Source organism: Vulpes vulpes, chromosome 8 (genome assembly GCF_048418805.1).
Source record: "Vulpes vulpes isolate BD-2025 chromosome 8, VulVul3, whole genome shotgun sequence".
NCBI classification, from domain to species: domain Eukaryota; kingdom Metazoa; phylum Chordata; class Mammalia; order Carnivora; family Canidae; genus Vulpes; species Vulpes vulpes.
In genome coordinates this window covers 27,389,367-27,407,067 of record NC_132787.1, presented here as the reverse complement: position 1 = coordinate 27,407,067, position 17,701 = coordinate 27,389,367, and the positions used below count along the sequence as shown (strand labels likewise).

The 17,701-nt window shown below is 35.7% G+C and overlaps 1 protein-coding gene across 50 annotated transcripts in view; it reads left to right on the top strand.

Annotated features, from left to right (window-relative positions):
* The window catches only part of PLEKHA5 (pleckstrin homology domain containing A5), a 241,574-nt gene that overhangs the window by 159,457 nt on the left and 64,416 nt on the right, over window positions 1–17,701 (top strand). For 38 of the 50 annotated variants that reach the window (XR_012002938.1, XR_012002943.1, XR_012002944.1 and 35 more), the window contains 5 exons: window positions 516–983; window positions 6,374–6,839; window positions 10,195–10,278; window positions 12,772–12,891; window positions 13,715–13,768. Coding sequence is in view for 43 of the 50 variants with exons in the window: in XM_072765921.1 (XP_072622022.1) it covers window positions 516–983; window positions 6,374–6,839; window positions 10,195–10,278; window positions 12,772–12,891; window positions 13,715–13,768 (1,192 nt within the window). In the remaining 7 variants the exon portion in view is untranslated. The remainder of the gene's footprint in view (window positions 1–515; window positions 984–6,373; window positions 6,840–10,194; window positions 10,279–12,771; window positions 12,892–13,714; window positions 13,769–17,701) is intronic. The other 12 variants (XR_012002940.1, XR_012002942.1, XR_012002939.1 and 9 more) reach the window with 1 other exon arrangement.

The window sequence follows — 17,701 nt, the reverse complement described above, 5'->3', positions numbered from 1 at the left end:
CAAGAGCCCAAGTCAGATCCTCTTGAATACAAACATGCTAGTTAGTCATATGGTTCAGATCTTAGACAGTGATCACATGGCCATTTCCACCACCAGACTCATGTTTGTCTCAAGATGAATTAACCCTTCTGCCTGGAAGCCACATTGTTTATTTGAAATGACTAGTTGCGGCAGTCTTTAAGTGTGGATTTTGTGATTTTTACTGTTAAAGAGCAGTCCTAATTTGCTTTATTTCCAGATTTCTAATGGGGACCTCCTTACTTTTTATCTCCAGTGCTTTATACACTGTATATTTTATGTTTTCTCCCCCTTCTCCCCCTCCTATTTATGCATTCTGATGTTGTGCTTGAATTTTCCTATCACCACATTAGGGATTTATACAGGCTTGTCCTCTGTGACTCTTTCAATTTATTTGTAAAGTTGAGGGTAATTTTACATTTTTCCTAGATTGAATCCAAGTAATAGTATGTGCATTATTTCATCTGATTTACTATGATTTTCTTCTCTGATTTCAGAGTGGACAAGATTACATCTGAAAATGCACCAACTAAAGAAATCAATAACTTTCCCAACCATAGAGTGCTAATTAAACCAGAGGTCCAGAATAACCAGAAAAACAAGGAAATAAGCAAAACTGAAGAAAAAAAGGCATTAGAAGCTGAAAAATATGGATTTCAGAAGGATGGTCAAGATAGACCTTTAACAAAAATTAATAGTGTAAAGTTGAATTCTCTGCCATCTGAATATGAGAGTGGGTCAACATGCCCAGCTCAGGCTGGACACTATAGGCCAGTCAATGTGAATAGTTCAGAGAACAAAATAGTCAATGTTAGCCTGGCAGATCTTAGAGGTGGAAATCACCCAAATACAGGGCCCTTACATGCAGAGGCTGATCGAGTCATCCAAAGGACAAATTCAATGCAACAGTTGGAACAGTGGATTAAAATCCAGAAGGGGAGGGGTCACGAAGAAGAAACCAGGGGGTAAGTGTCTTTTTGTTTTGTGTTCTGAACCCAGACCCAGATTTCTTTCACACTATGTCAGTGGAGATTGGTTTCTGAGACACCTATTGAAAAATATTAAACTGTGCTTTTAGAGATTGTAGCTTCCTTTCTCTCATCTTCATGGTAACCAGACCTGAGTGTTTTTTTCTGTCTCCCTTTGTTCTGTCCAGATTTCTCAAAGAGGTCCTTACCCAGTAGAGGAGAAAGTTAAATAAGTGCAGTATACTGTGCAAAATGAAGGAAGAACATGATGCGTACAAGAATAGGGACAACCAACACAACCTATAGGCCCAGGAAAATCATTCTGCAGGAAGTGAAATACAAGCTGAAATATAAAGGGTGGCATGCTTATCTTGGTTTAGATAAGCAAAACTGCAGAGTTGATATGGAGAGGAAAAGGAATCCAGAGACATCCAGTACTGCTTAGGTACATTGGCTGTGATAATGCAGGAGAAACAAGGCTGAAGAGATAAGCCAGAAGAGATGTGTTCATATTGGTGGTTCAGAAAGGTCACTCCAGCTGCAGATTCTGGAGAATGAATTAGAGAAAGTTCAAAAGCTGTTAAAGTAAAATGAGGAGAGGAAGGGGATGTATTTAAGGAGGATTGACAAGGTTAGTTGAGAGCTTGGATGTGCTTGATTGCAAACTAGTATCAGTCTAGTTTGAGTGAGAGGGGAAAATCAAGAATGACATCCTGCCTTTAGGCCTGGTCATCAAAGGTTGTCCATTAACCATTTAAAGAAGATTTGTGAAAAGGGAAGATGATAAATGACTGGACTTTGAATCAGGTTTGGGGCATCATCATTATATCAAAAGTAAATTCATAAGAGTAGACAAATTCACTCATCTGGAGGCTGGATAAAATAAAGAATTTAACGGTAAACCTGAAAGGATGTTTAAGAGAAAAACAGAGTTGGGATGGCCTGCAAAGGAGATGAAAAATAAAGGCCAGAGGAGATGGAGAAAAAGCAAGCACCCACCGATACGAAACAGTGTTCTGTCATTAGGCAGGAATTTGGTGCTGCAAATTTTAAAAATACTTTAATGTACTTGCAGATGGAAGAATTACCTGAAGAGTTATTTTGTGACTCTTACCTCTCAGTAGTAGTAAACCACAAAACAATGGCACTGCTATGTTTCAGTTAAACGAAGATGAACTTAACAGTGAAACTTCTGAGGTATAGGAACATTCTTCCTTTGCTCAGTTGGCGTGGCTGACATCTGCAGCTGTCAGCCAAAGTCTCCTTTCAGGAGCAGCTCAAAGGCCGGGGTGCACTTGGCCTCATCTTTTGTTATCTCAACCAACACTGCAAAAACACACCCGCAATGTGTTGCTCACTTTCATTTTCTTCTCCATCCTCAGCACTCACTTTTCTGATTTTCCAAAGGGAGAATTGTGAGACAGATTTGCTATTTCTGGCTGAAGAGAAGCCAGAGTTCATTCTGGGAGGGGGACGGGTAGGGAGTGAATGGATGTTCCATAGTACTTAATACTTAAGGTAACCATTTTTCAGGGAAACCATAATAAAAATTCCAGCCATAATATGTGCTGAATCTCTACCCAGCAAATTAGATCTCACTTCTTAGTGAAATCACTTTCCTCAATGATTTCATACTTTCTTACAGTTGAAACTGTATAGTTAGAGGTTCAACAGATGTCTGGAAGTTAGGTTTTTTAAATTGTTGAGCATAAGTATTAGTTTCCAAGAACTTTCGGGTCTTTTACTGGGTATAATTAACATATATAAAGGCTTTCTGTGTGAGTTTTTTCTTTTGAATGCAGACCTATAGCTTCTGAAGGTTATTTTGAGCTAAGATTCTCTCTGTGTTTTTCTCCCCTTCTACTTTGGATTCACTGGCTAGAGTCTACTTTGGATCATTGGAGACACATCATCTACACTATTATATGAACTTCATACTTAAAAAGTAGTTGTGATATTTTATAATGAAATCATTTTTATTGGTGGAAAGCAGCATAAAGGTTATTCATAGTATAATTCATTTTGTAAAACTTTATGAAAGGCTTGCTTTTATTATTAAAGTTCTGATAGAAAGAAAGGACGTTTAATATTTAGTCAAATAGTAGATCTGCATCTGTGAACAGCGCTTTAAAGCTTCTTTGTGAGTGGCAGGCACTGTTAGGATGCAGGGTGCCTTAAGCCATTGTTCTGTGTGGCAGAATCACAGGGACAGGGTTTTCATGGTGTTTGACAGGCAGGTGCTGGTGAATGGAGCACCAAACCTGATGAAGGAGCTCACAGTATTCATTTCTTAAGCTCTCACTTAAAAGTAAATCACACGTTGCTTAATTTGAATTTCTTTGGGGCAAACCGCTGAAGGAAACTAGTTTTTGAAAAACAGGTTTCAAAATGCTAGAAAGTATATGGGCTAAAAAAGAACTTTACTTGATAACAACCTAACTTTCTATTAAAATTCTTTAAAAGCAGTTTCAAAATGGCAGACGTGCCTTTTTAACTTTGTAATCCTTAATTAGCCTACTGTTAATGATCATATGATATGTTAACAGCTCAAGTTCCATATATGTCTCTACAAGAGGGCCCAGCTCACGTATTGTGAATGCTTCAGGGCACGCACTGATGGAGGTGTTTGGTGCTATAGATTTTTCTGAAATGGAATTTAAACATTAGTTATTAGGCAGTTTTTGTTGTGTTTTAGATTAACAATGTATGTCCCTTGCTCCCTTGCATATATGTTTATAAATAATCTTTTTCTTATTTCCAAACTGGATATAAAGTTAATATTGTCAGCATATATGCTTCTATGATGTGGTTCAGTACTTAGTACAGAGCCTTTTGCATATTAAGCTTTCTATAATCTTGAATTTGTGAATGACCAAATCAAGGTATATTGGGGTAAATGACGTTAGAAATAGGACAGAATTTTTGGATGGAATCTATTTCTGTGATTGATGTGCTTCCTAAGCAGATAGCCGTGGGGTTACCAACTCTGGACTTTTTCCAGTTTCTAGCTCTAGTGTTAGTAGAGAAGGTGGGGATAAGAAGGAAGACGAAGCAGAGGGAAAAAAGGTGGGGGGGGGGGGTTGATATTTGTGGTGAGAAAGCAGCAAAGGAGTGAACCTTTATACTGATTATATCAGAGTACCAGGTAACTTTCTTCTTCACCCCAGGCCCAAAGGCATCCATTGGTTAGCTTTGCTGCAGCAGTTCTTATAGGGATTGGAGGTAGGGGTGGAGTATGGCACAGTGTTCGATTTTGAGCAAGTCTGTTGTAGGTGAAGATTTTGCAAAACTGAATAACAACCAGCACGATGAAGAAAATTTAGTGTAGCAGGAATGGTTGAAGGAATTGGAAATATTTCAAATACAAAATAAGACACACGGTTTAGAACCTTAAGATAGCTTTGTGATCAAATCATAGGGGCACCTGGGTGGCAAAGCCTCTGCCTTTGGCTCAGGTCATGATCCCAAGGTCCTGGGATGTAGCCCAGCATCGGGCTCCCTGCTCAGTGGGGAACCTGCTTCTCCTTCTCCCTCTGCTCCTCCCCACCATGCTCATTCTCTCTTTCTCTTTCTCTCTCTCTCTCTCTTTCTCTCTCTCTCTCTCAAAAAAAAAAAAAAATCAAAGATGAGACAAACCAAATCTTCAATAATTTCACTTTGCCATATATGGGTAGCATGTGAAGGGCTCTTCAAGATTATTCCCTTTCTAATTTGGGGAATATATTTTATTTTTAATTAAATCATTACAGATGAAAAGGTTTTTTTAATAATTGTTTTGGTTTGGAGGAAATTTTTTTGAATAGAAGGATTATTTTGCTTTTTCATTAATTGCAAAAGTCTGGGAATCATTGACCTAATGAAAAGAATGCTACTTAAGGAAGTGAAAGACTTCATTCTACTTCTAGTAGACTTACTGACCCTTCTTTTAACCCAGATATTAAAATGATATGAGGAGGGATGCCTGGGTGGCTCAGTGGTTGAGCATCTGCCTTTGGCTCAGGTCGTGATCCCGAGGTCCTGGGATCGAGTCACGCATCAGGCTTCCTGTGGGGAGTCTGCTTCTCCCTCTGCCTGTGTCTCTGACTCTCTCTGTGTGTCTCTCATGAATAAATAAATAAAATCTTAAAAAAAAAATAAGAGAATATGAGACATTTCTGGCTCAGTCAGTAGAGCCTGCAACTCTTGATCTCAGGATCATGAGTTCTTAAAGTCGATTTTATTGTGATCACTTTTAAAGGGTTAAGTTTGCATTTATAATTTGAATTGTAGTTAGTTATACCTTTTGCCAATTTCTGAAGATGGGGGACACAAGCTACACAAATTCTGACTTTATTTAGAATTTTTAATTGATTTTTTTTAAAATCCTTTTTATATAATGTATCTGACCAAGCATGAGGTTATCTAAAGGATCATTTTGATAAATTCAAAGCAGTGTTTTTATCACAGTGTCTTTAAAAAAAAAAATGTAAACTAAAATTCAATTTTATTCTTTCATTTTAGGAAACTGAAATAATATGTGCTTAGTAATATGCCATATGTATCCATATCCAAAAATAAAGCATTTTAAAGGAACTTTATTTTAGATGCTTAATATACATGAGTAACTTTTAGATTGCTTTAAAAAGCCTCCCACAAATGTTTATACGAAGGTGGAATATTCATTTCTATGCTAGAAACATGTAAAATTCCTAAGATTTGCAGTTGTACATCTAAATATTCTCATGTTTAAGTATTTTGTCTTTAAATGGTTCAATTTTGAGCTTTAACTTCAAGTCATATTTATTTTCCAAATTAAGAAAACTTATCAAAAGAAAACTTACCAAGGGGAATTTTCTCATCCAACCACAAGTGTACTGATGTGCTTCTTCCTATAGAAATAGGCATGCTTTCTGAAGGAAACATCACAATAGAGAGTCACACCTGCAGTAGTTTACTTACTGTCTTCATGCACAAGTCAGACTCCTCAGTATTCCATCCCTACACAGAAATCTCACTTAGCTGCTCTGGTGAGATGTATGAAAAGATTCTAGGGGTCTGTTTATATAAAAGCAAGATATGGAGACTTGAGATTAGATCTTGAACATTCTTACTAATAAGTAATTTTCCTTTTTTTAACCAAACTGTACATTTCATGGAATTAATAGTCTTTTATGTAAATAACAAAGATGTTTTTTACTTAGTGTAGTAAATTCATCAAACTGAATTTTGAATTATGAATAAAAAGGTTAAAATCTGTTCATTAGTATTTTATATCCTGTGTAATATTTTGATCAACTTTTTAAAAGTCCCAGTATATATTTTACTTACCAGAATGTACTCTATTTAAAATCTGGAAAACACTTTCTTCTTCATTTTTACATTTCAATTATTTTTTTTTTTAATTTTAGAGTAATTTCTTACCAAACATTACCGAGAAATATGCCAAGCCACAGAGCCCAGGTTATGGCTCGCTATCCAGAAGGTTATAGAACACTCCCAAGAAACAGCAAGACCAGGCCTGAAAGTATCTGCAGTGTAACCCCTTCCACTCATGATAAAACATTAGGAACTGGAGCAGAAGAGAAACGGAGATCAATGAGAGATGACACGATGTGGCAGCTCTACGAGTGGCAGCAGCGTCAGTTTTATAATAAGCAGAGCACCCTCCCTCGCCACAGTACTTTGACCAGTCCTAAAACAATGGTTAATATTTCTGATCAGACAATGCACTCTATTCCCACATCACCTTCCCATGGGTCAATAGCTGCTTATCAGGGATATTCCCCTCAGCGGACATACAGATCAGAGGTATCTTCACCAATTCAGAGAGGAGATGTGACGATAGACCGCAGGCACAGGGCCCATCACCCTAAGGTAAGATAAGTTCTGCTAACCTTGTGGTAACCACCTCTCTATGGGTGCTGTGTTTCATTTCTGTCTGTACTATTCCTTCTTTAAATGCAGAAGATAAGAACATAGGGAGGAGGTTAAGCAAGGCAGCTGTTTTGTTTTAAAAATTAAGGAAGAGGGGATCCCTGGGTGGCTCAGTGGTTTAGCTCTTGCCTTTGGGGCAGGCCATGATCCTGGAGTCCCGGGATCGAGTCCGGCGTCAGGCTCCCTGCGTGGAGCCTGCTTCTCCCTCTGCCTGTGTCTCTGCTTCTCTCTCTCTCATGAATAAATAAATAAAATCTTTAAAAAATAAAATAAAGTAAAATAAAAAGGAAGAATAATCTGCAGTGTCAGAATCTCACATATAAAAACCTCACCTTGCAATGCATGGTCCTTCAGGAGCACAGAAATAGTGATTTTGAGCAGATGCTTTATGCATTCTATGCTGGATAGATCAGCTTTCTGTGTAGGTTTCTTGCGTTTTTATTGGCTCTTCACACTTAAATTCTACACCTGCTGTCTTCCAGCATACCTGTATTCTTATATCAGGCTCATCCTGCTCTTTGCTAAGATAAAAATGCTAACCTCGTCTTCTGAGCAGCTGCGTATATGGCTTATTGAAATATCTCCTTAGATGCCCAATTTAATATTAGAATAACAATGTTTACTGGTCTATATACTTTTTAAAAATTAAGATATACATAGAGATTATGTTTTAATTTGTACATGCAATTGGTTTAAGCATTGCTTAGTATATTATTTGGAGTGAATTCAGGTGCTTTGTGTTAGCTAGCTTTTTATAAAACTAAAGCAGTTGTTTTGATCAGTCACCCTATACGCAGCCAGTTCTTTAATGTCTAACCTAAAATGAAAGGAATTTTTCTGTCATTTTCTTTTTAATTCTAAAGAATGTTTTGCATTATACCATTTTAAAATGTACCTTTTCTTATTCTTGTGACAGACTGAATCCTTTAGTTATAACATTGCATAAAGCTGTATGTGTTTGACTTTCCATAAATAAGCATTAGTTAGAAATGAATAAGTCAATTGAGTTGGTTGTCTTTTTTTTTGGAGGAAGCTTTAGGTTGGCTTGCCCAAAAAAGGCTCACTTTGAACTCCATGGTAACAAAGTTCACTGTTTTGTCACTTTGTACATCCAAAGGCTAAATCATGTTCGTTAAAAAATCATTATTACACTAGCGTGCCCGGCTAGCTCAGTTGGTTAAGCATCTGAATCTTGATTTCGGCTTAGGTCACCGATCCCAGGGTGGGGAGATTGAGTGTTGTGTGTGGCTCCATGCTCAGCAGGGAGTCTGCTTGGAGTCCCCCTGTGTGTGCACATGCACTCGCACTCTCTCCCTCCTTCCCTTTCTCTCTCTCTCTCTCAAATACATAGAGTAAAATAAATAGTAAAAATATTCATGACTAATCTCTAATACAATTTATTAGTGTGTAATTGAAGTGTTCTCCTATTTTTCATATTCTTGGCCAAAATTTAGCATCTGTTTCAACAACAAATATAAAACGAATGTATACTCTAGTTCCCAGTCAACTAATTGTCTGCTGCTTCTTTTCCCAAAACCTTCTTAAACATTACCAAAATTTTCTTTCAAACTATCCTGTCATTGTCCTTGATGAGATTAGTTATTTCCAAAGTCCGTGGATCCCTCAGCGTTCCCATTCCCTTTCAGAAAGTCTGTAAATGAGCTCAAAACTATTTTTATAATAGCAATAATAAGGTATTGTTCATTGTGTTACCATTTTTGTTTAAGATTTTATTTATTTATTCATGAGAGACACAGAGAGAGACAGAGGCAGAGACACTGGCAGAGAGAGAAGCAGGCTCCATTCAGGGAGCCTGATGCAGGACTCGATCCTGGGACTCAATCCTGGGACTCCAGGATCACGCCCTGGGCGGAAAGCAGGTAGTAAACCGCTGAGTCACCTAGGAATCCCCTGTGTTACCATTTTCTAATAGCCCCAAAGCAATGGTGGGTATTGGCACCTTAGTATATATCAAGGGACTGGCTCCAAACTAAGGTGGCCGTCATTGTATGCTCCTGTGCCACAGACTTGCAATAAAAATAAAAGTAGCAGTTTCACTTAAAAATCCCTTTGATGAAGCAGTAAAAGATAATTTTATTTAATCTTGACTTTTCATTATATATCATTTTAATATTCTATGTGATGAAATGCGAAATATGCTTAAAGCATTTCTCTTACATACCAAATTGCTAACTAATATTAGGGTTGACTCACAGAAAAAAGATTTGTGTGATTGAGTTGCAAGCTGAACTAGCTCCTTTTTTCACGAAACACTATTTTTATTTGAAAGAACGAATGACAGACAAACTATAGTTGTTCATACATGGTATTTGACAGACACTTCTCAAAGTGAACTGTTATCCTGTCACTTCCAAGAAAACAACTAACAGTATTTGTCACTGATGACAACTTTGAGCTTTCAAGCAAAAATTAGAATTTTGGAAATCTTGTATCTGCCACTGTGAGCTTGACAGCTTTCCAGTGCTTCAAGATCAGTGATGGTATTAACAATTGTGTGTTACTGAATTTGTATATTGATATGTGTCAACATCTCAATGAACCAGTATTTTCCACATGACCAGTGTTTGATATTACAGAAAAAAATGAGTAAAAAATCCATTTAAAGCATAAACACGAGCATACCTTGTTACCTTCTTCTGTTGCACTTTGCAGATACTGTTTTTTTTGTTTGTTTGTTTTGTTTTGTTTACAAATTGAAGGTTTGTACGACCCTGGGTTGAGCAGGTCTATCAGCACCATTTTTCCCACAGCATTTGCTCGCTTCATGTTTGTGTCACATTTTAGCAATTCTCACAATATTTCAAACCATTTTATTACTATTTGTTGTGGTGATATGTGATCAGTGATTACAATCATGGAAAGCTCAGATGATGGTTAGCATTTTTTGCAATGAAGTATCTTTAAGGCATTCACATTTTTTAGACATAATCTATTTCATACTTAATAGACAGCAGCATAGTATAAATAACTTTAACATGCACTGGAAAACCAGAAATTTCATTTGGCTTGTTTTATTGTAATATTCACTTAATTGTAGTAGTCAGAAACTGAACTCACAATATCTCCCAGGTATGTCTATAAACCAATAGGTGTTAATGTAACAGAGTATAAAAAGTTCATTGATACAGTTTCAGATACCACTTCGCAAGCAACTTTTAATATCTACTTTCATAAGCAATAATAACAAATTTTAATGATATTTTATAATGAAGCCCTAAGATTTCTCATCGTTGACATGGACCACAGAATTTATATTGTACCTTTATTTTCCTAGCATGTCTATGTGCCTGACAGGAGGTCAATGCCAGCTGGCCTAACTTTACAGTCTATTAGTCCCCAGAGCCTCCAAGGCAAAACGGTGAGTTCAGTATTTTTATTTATCATATCATGTTTTATATATGTGCTACATGATAGCACATATCTGACAGAGCTTTTGAGTTTGAATTTTTGAGAGAGGTTCCTCCCAAAGAAAAACCATGCTGCTTTTGTGGAAGAGATGCTCATCAGAAGAATTTGGGTTCGTGTAACCATTTCATTGTCTAACTGGATATGTCTCCCTAAATGTCGGAATTCCTAAATATAAGATTATATTTTCAAAGTTTGCTGTATAACCTCGGTGGGTTTCTTTACTTCACTGGATGTTAATTCCCCTTTCTTAAAACAGAAGTTGGAGAAGTTGATTAGTGGAACAAATCCAGCAAGCAATCAACCATGTGTATTCACACTACAGGCCCATTAAGTTTCTCCCATGAAGTTTTGTAAAGATTACTACTTCAAGGGGGAAAAAATCTGATTTATATTATTTATGCAGAGAGAAACTATAATAATACACTAGGTGTTAGCAAGTACCTACCATCATCGTTTCATCATCGGTATGATGTTCAAATTGGGAAGGAGTTATATCACCAGGACACTATTATTCTTCACATTAAAGAGAAAAGATGACTTTTCATTACTTCATTTTATTTTAATGGCATTCTTTTATCTGTGGTTAATACCAGTAGATAGTTTCAGGTCCTATGAAGATGTAATTTGAGGACCTAGATAGTTGTTCCTCATTTAAAATTCTCTTCCTGCAGGAATCAAAACAAATTCATGTCGTATGTATTTTGCAGACATTTTTTTATTTCATCTTTTATCTTTTACATGCTTAGACCTGAAGAAGATAGTCTGGCTTTAAACTACTGGAAGCTTATTTATTAAAGGTTATAAATATTGCTTGATTAAAACTAAAAACTTTTAAGTGTTGTAATTTTTAAATATTATTGATCTCACAAAGAAACAGACCTATATCATAAAATAATGCTAAGTATCATGAATTTTTAATCTTCTGCCTTGCTCCCTCTAGTGGATATTTAGGATAAAATTCACTTAACGCCTCCTTTTGTGTGGGTCAAAATGTGCCTGTTTTTATTTTGCCTCAAAAGTTAAGTATATAGGAAACTTACTGGAACCTTTTGTCCTTTTGAAAATCTCTTTATCTTTTTAACTCAGGAAATAATAAACCAGAGTCTCTCAAGATTGCTTTTGGTATTTCTTTCAAATATCACCCTGAATTTTAGAATAACTAAATCCCTTATTACCACCCTTGATAATGGTGGTACAAGAGCTTGATACGGTAGTCATAAGACAGACTGTCCCATAGTCACAAGGTCACCAGATGTGGTTGGCATCAGGGCAAAAGCAACTATTCTTTCCTTGTTATGAAATTTCTTAAGTCACACATATACAAGTTCTTTGACTCTTTAATATAAAAGACTGTTGTCTCATCTGTGTAGATGGCTTTATCTCAAGAATCCCATAGTAACTATGGTTTACTTCTGACACTTTTTTTCATCTAAAATTAATGTAAGTTTAGATAACAATTAAAAATTATTTCTGTCCCTTAAAAAAGTTGTATAGAAAACAAACAGCAACAGCAAATGAACAGAACAGAAGATAACTAGTGTTAACACTGTAGTGCAGGCAAGACAAATCAATCTCAGGATCACTTTTTGGCCTTGAAGTTTTTAAAGCACCCTGTAGCTCTGACGGGATGAGAGTCTCCCCTCCGGCCCATCTGCAGTTTTTAATCATAACAAACCACCAAATATTTTATGACCTATAAGACTGCCAATGACCATACTTTATTGCATTTCTAACAAAGAAAAATATATCAGCTTGATCCGTTAAGGAATTTTATCTACCTTTGAAAATTTATTCCCTTTAGGGATCATAGTAGCCAATCAGGAACCAGAAGTTTCTCTGCCTTCCCCAGAGTGTGGGAGGAAGGTTTATGAAGTCATGGAACCTTTCCATTTGTATTAAATGCTATCTTTTTTTTTCCCTTAAAAAATAAAAATTGATCTTTTGGTCATTTAAAATATCTTGTGAATGCACTAACAGTGACATTTAAAAATATAACTGGGAAGCAATTAATAGATCCCAGGTACTGAGTTTAATGATATGAAGATACTGTCCCAAGTTTTGTATGAATTTTAAATCTTTTTATTTACCTGCTGTTCTCTAAAATAGAGTGTTGGATATATAGATATTGTTGTATTGCTATAAAAGTCTTAGGGGTCATTTTAAAATATCTTTTAATAATCATTTTTAATAGCTCTCTCATGAGTTCTGAGAAACTGCCTTAATATACTGTTGTTTTGCTGTATCTTTTAAAGTAACACTGTTCCTTCTATTTCTCTAGATATCTATGCATTTATGTAGGACCTATCATCATAGTGCCTAGGCACTATGTTTGATGTCAACCATAAGAGGAAACTTGCCAAGAAATCTTGGTTTAATATCTGTCACTTAAGACAACAATTAATCTGTTTTCCACTGTTTGGATTCTTAAATTGTACTCCTTCAGCCAGAGGAGCTTACGCTGCTGCTCATAAAGCTGAGACGGCAGCAGGCCGAACTGAGTAGTGTCCGGGAGCACACGTTAGCACAGCTCATGCAGCTGAAACTTGAGGCCCACAGCCCAAAGGTCAGCTATGAAGAGTTTTGTATGTGTCATCTGCCATTACCACTTATTTTGAGCCACTCATTAATCAGTTTGGTGTCATTAGTGTCGAGCATGAGCCCATACAGTCATTGAAGCAACATTACGATCTCCTATTGACCCTTTGAGAATTCACTTATTTATACTTTATTAAAGGGAAATATGGGTAGGATGAATTTCTTCTTAGCCTTCCAACCCACTTATCCACCAATTTTTGGCCGTGAGGAAGGAAATGCATACAGACTTCAAAACAGTATTGTCATTTGCTGTATACTGAAGCTTCCACATCTGATAAAACAGATATTGAAAAGTCCTATGATTTCCTGGAAAGTAATAAGTTGAAAATCAATTATATATTATAGTAATACTACCTTTTAAATGTCAGAGATGAAGTATAAGATACTTTTGTTCTTGATTAAAAGAATGAACACATTTGTAAACCTTTCTCAAAGGGTTTAATAGCCTCTGGTTATAGGAGAAACATCCAAAGAAGTAGTCCTATGTCATGGAAAAGTATAAACATGTAAAACTTGTAACATCGAGTCTGCTAAAGCCATTTGAAGGATTTTTCTGCTTAATATTTTAGCTTCTATGCATGTCTATTTAATTTCTTATGAAACTAGGTATAATTTTATAATAATTTAGTATATCATCTGTACAGTTTATAGGGGAGCATGTATGTGAAAGTTGTATACTGTGACATAGTAGGTTGTGGTAAACTACCTGTTTTTCTTATCTCAAAATTGACTTTTCATGAACTCTACACCCTCTTTCTCTATCCCTTTGTTTCTTGATTGATGCCTACTAGAATGAAATTCTTTCACATCATCTTCAAAGGAACACCATGTATTTGGATCATCAGGTGGGATTTGTAGAATTTTTTTGCTTATGATACCTAATACAACTCTTGAAATGTAGTACAGTTTTCCAGGCTACTCAAATATTTCAGGCATTTAGAGCTAATAGCATGACTTTTACAAGTGACAGAATAAGATTCCTAACAGTGAATTCAGAAATACCAGAAAAAAAAAACACACACACACAAAACAACCAAGTAGAAAGGACAGATGTGAATGTTAGGGGCCATACAGATGCTGGTTACTGGAAAATTGAGTGCCTGAATTCTCCAGATTTCCCTTTTCTTATCCTAAAAAGACTCATATACTCATTAAAGCTTATCTCTGCTTGGAGCTGACCTAATTAAAGAAATAGATACCAAGCTGGGAATGCCTTGTTGGAAGACCAGGGAATGGGGAGGGGACATGCTATGTATTCCATATGGGTGAAAGTGTGATGGTCATTTTTAATCGTATAACTTTGGTCCTTTTTGCCATCTCCTCCTGGTGTTTGGTCTTTGCTATGTAGAGACAGTTTTATAGTAGCCTACAGTTCCTCGAATTACCTTAGTGGTAGCAATGGATGTGGATGATTAGGGTGAATGGCATTTCATGAACAGGGACTGACACTTCCATATTTCAGTTTTTATGAAATTATCTTTAATATTTAATTTTAATTTTATGAGAATTTTTGATATGTTCTTAAACATAGAATTTATTCTAATGAATGTATTTTTAGCTATATAAATTAAGCTATAACTTGTTTTAGTTTGTTTTAAAATGTTCAAACTTGAACATTTTACCAAATGAAAGAAGTTACTGTGAGAAAGGTTATAAGACAGTTGTTTACATATTTATTTATATTTGCCTACTTAAAGCAAAATAATAGTGTACTGCTTTAGTTCTATTTAAAGAGGGATTTTACATTAGGATAACCCTTTAAAAGAAGTTCAGTCGTTTTTTAAAAAAATTTTAAATGAAATAAATACACTTCTCTTAATGTATAGTTTTTATTTTCCCACCTTTTCATCATGATTTTGCTTATGGGAATGCTTTAGAAGTCAGTATTTTGTGACTCCAAATTCCAAACCACTCCAAAGAGTGTACTGTTGAAATTTAACCACGGTGTACATTGTAGACTTTGAAAGCAATCTAATAAAGACAGATTAGCCAATGAAATAGTAAAAGAAGTCTTCCCTCAAAATGCCACACTGCCAGAAAGGCTCTAAGATACATGGTTAATAACATTCATAAAAGCTTTTGCCTATAAATAGAGATAGTTCTGAAAAATGATGGGATACTACAAAAACTAGGTTTGAAAAACAAGAATATAAATATGAATCTGAAGTTATATAGTATCTCTGGAAATAAACCTAGTAGGTCACTGTAATTTATTACTGGCCTCAATAAAACATAACTGGAATTGCAAACACAGACCTTTAGAAAAATCACCGGAGGCTCCTAGCTGGCCTGGTCTGTGCATGCAACTCTTGATCTCACCCAGTCACGAATTTGAGCCCCAAGTTGGGCACAGAGATTACTTGAATAATTAAATAAATTTTTTTTAAAAATCATAAGAAAGTTCAGCTAAATACATCAAAAATACCACCATTTGCTAAGATGCTTCTCCTCAACTCCCTTTCCCAGACAGATCTCTGTTTCCTTCCCTTCGCCCAAGTGACCCAGATCCGATTGAGGTTTCTATTTCCCTTGTCCTCTCTAAGGACACTCCACTAAGCCTGTGCTACTGGAAAGGACCACTCTAGTGATCCTATAGGTGGTTTCCAAAATCTCAACTTTTCATTGATCCTCTCCACTCCTGCTACATGTCAGAAGTTTTCCAGTAATTCGCCTTTTTCTTATGTTAGATTGTGAAATAGTTATTTTAGTCCAATTTTAAAATTTTAGGATAATAAGAGTTACAGAATTTTAAGATACAATAATCCTAACTGGATATACTTCACAAGAGTTTGAATGCTTATTTGCACAATCAAAACAGTTTGTGATGGGGAAAAAATGAGCCATTTTTATTTTTATTTATTTGTTTTTAAATGAGCCATTTTTAGACAATAATTAGACAATATGTAGAAAAAAAGGTGACTTTGCCCAGAAACTCAGATATGCCTAAATATATAAGGTTTTCCTACAGAAAAATCTCTCTTTAAATAAACCAAAACATTTTTTTATGGTTTTAGATAATTACATTTAGTGTAAATGAAATACTTTTGAACTGTTCTACATTTTCTATCAACAGTGAGGTTATAAAGTTATATAAAAGAATTCTTTATTTTGAATTACAATAATTTTTCACTCAGCTCTTTTTAAAAAAAAAAAAAAAAAAAAAACATTTCCAGCTTTTAATCTTGTTACTGCCAGTAACCGATTTTAGATGACCAAATCTGTTGGGTTTTTTTAGGCATTATTGGCATTATTGGCATTATTGCCTAATTTGTAAACTGATTCACCAGTTTTTATATAACTACAAATTGGAAAGTAGATTTTAAAATCTGAAAGAGGAAAAGGCTCTGGTCACATTTTATACTATATATCATACCAAATGAATATGTACTAGTTAGTACTCACTTTTTAACACTTAATTCTTGTAGCTCAAATAAATCATTGCAATAACCTAAGGCCAGCCACAAAATGCAGATTTTCTCTTGCCCCTTGTGAAATGGTCAAAAGGTTTGTTATTGATTGAAACTCTCTTAATCCCTATTACTGTTAATAAAAAATAGAGCCAAGTATAGTTTCTGAGTTGCTTCAGAGGTAAAATCATTTCTGGTATTTCCAGAATGCTTATCACAAATAAAAAATAAAAATGCCTTATATGAAATTCTGAACATCTACATGTTACACAGTCAATCCAGAAATCTTGACCTCTGGTCCCTATAGCTTGAACAATATAATTTGGCTTCTAATTAACCACCATTCTGAAGATGAGTCCTGTACAGAAATGTTTTTAATGATAAGAAAAGCTATGCTAATCATAGAATTTCCTTTGCTGTTTGTTTCATTTTTAAGTATACTATTTTCATTTGCTTGTGCTTTTACAGCTCAGTTAGTAGGCTCTTCAACAGTCTACATTTATCAAGAGCAGCCTAGGTTTATTTATCACTTGTGTGAATGTTAAGATACAATAATCCTAACTGGATGTACTTCACATACCTCATCCAGATTCTATTTAGAAAATGAGTGAGTATATAACTTTTTTGGTCAGTTGTGAAGGGAGGATAAATAGGAATGGGAAGTGAAAAACGTTTCCATCCCCTTTCTTCATTTTCCTTACCCCGATTTTAGCTACTCCCTGCGTTTCTTTCTTCCTCACATGCTTTTTCTGACTCTCCCTATTAGTGCATAAAGGAGCTGTGAGAAAATTTAGATGATGATCCCTTTCCTTCTTCCTAAAACCTTCCTGCTAGTTTTCCATGTAGGCAGTGATAACAAAAAATGAGATGCTAGGAACTGAGACCAGGAAATGGGGTGGTAGGAATGGGCAGAAGGATCAAAGAACGAACTTGGAGCCCGACTTCACAAGTGTTTTGTCAGCATGCTGCCCCCCTGTGGGTAGACTAAACATGTACCAACCTTCTCCACCACCATCACCCCTCACCCCACTCTGATTTTATTATAGCACTCCAGTAGCCAACCTTCTCCTTTAAGAATACTTGCTACAGTAAATGGAGTTTGAGTTCTACAGATCTGAGCTTTACTTGCACTGGTACTGCGGCAGGTATTTTTTTCATCTTTTAAATATAAAATTGTATCATAATGTTGAATGTGCTTTTACAAATTGCCCTTAAAATTACAACATTCTGCCTTTACCCCTCTCCCTTCAAGAGTCATCATAGATAAATGCACCAGAAACATTTGCTTGAGAACCGGAAAGGAAGAGACCTACCTCAATCAACCACGCTTGTGTTGGGGAATACCTCTTCCCCGTGCGCTCAAAAGTTCTT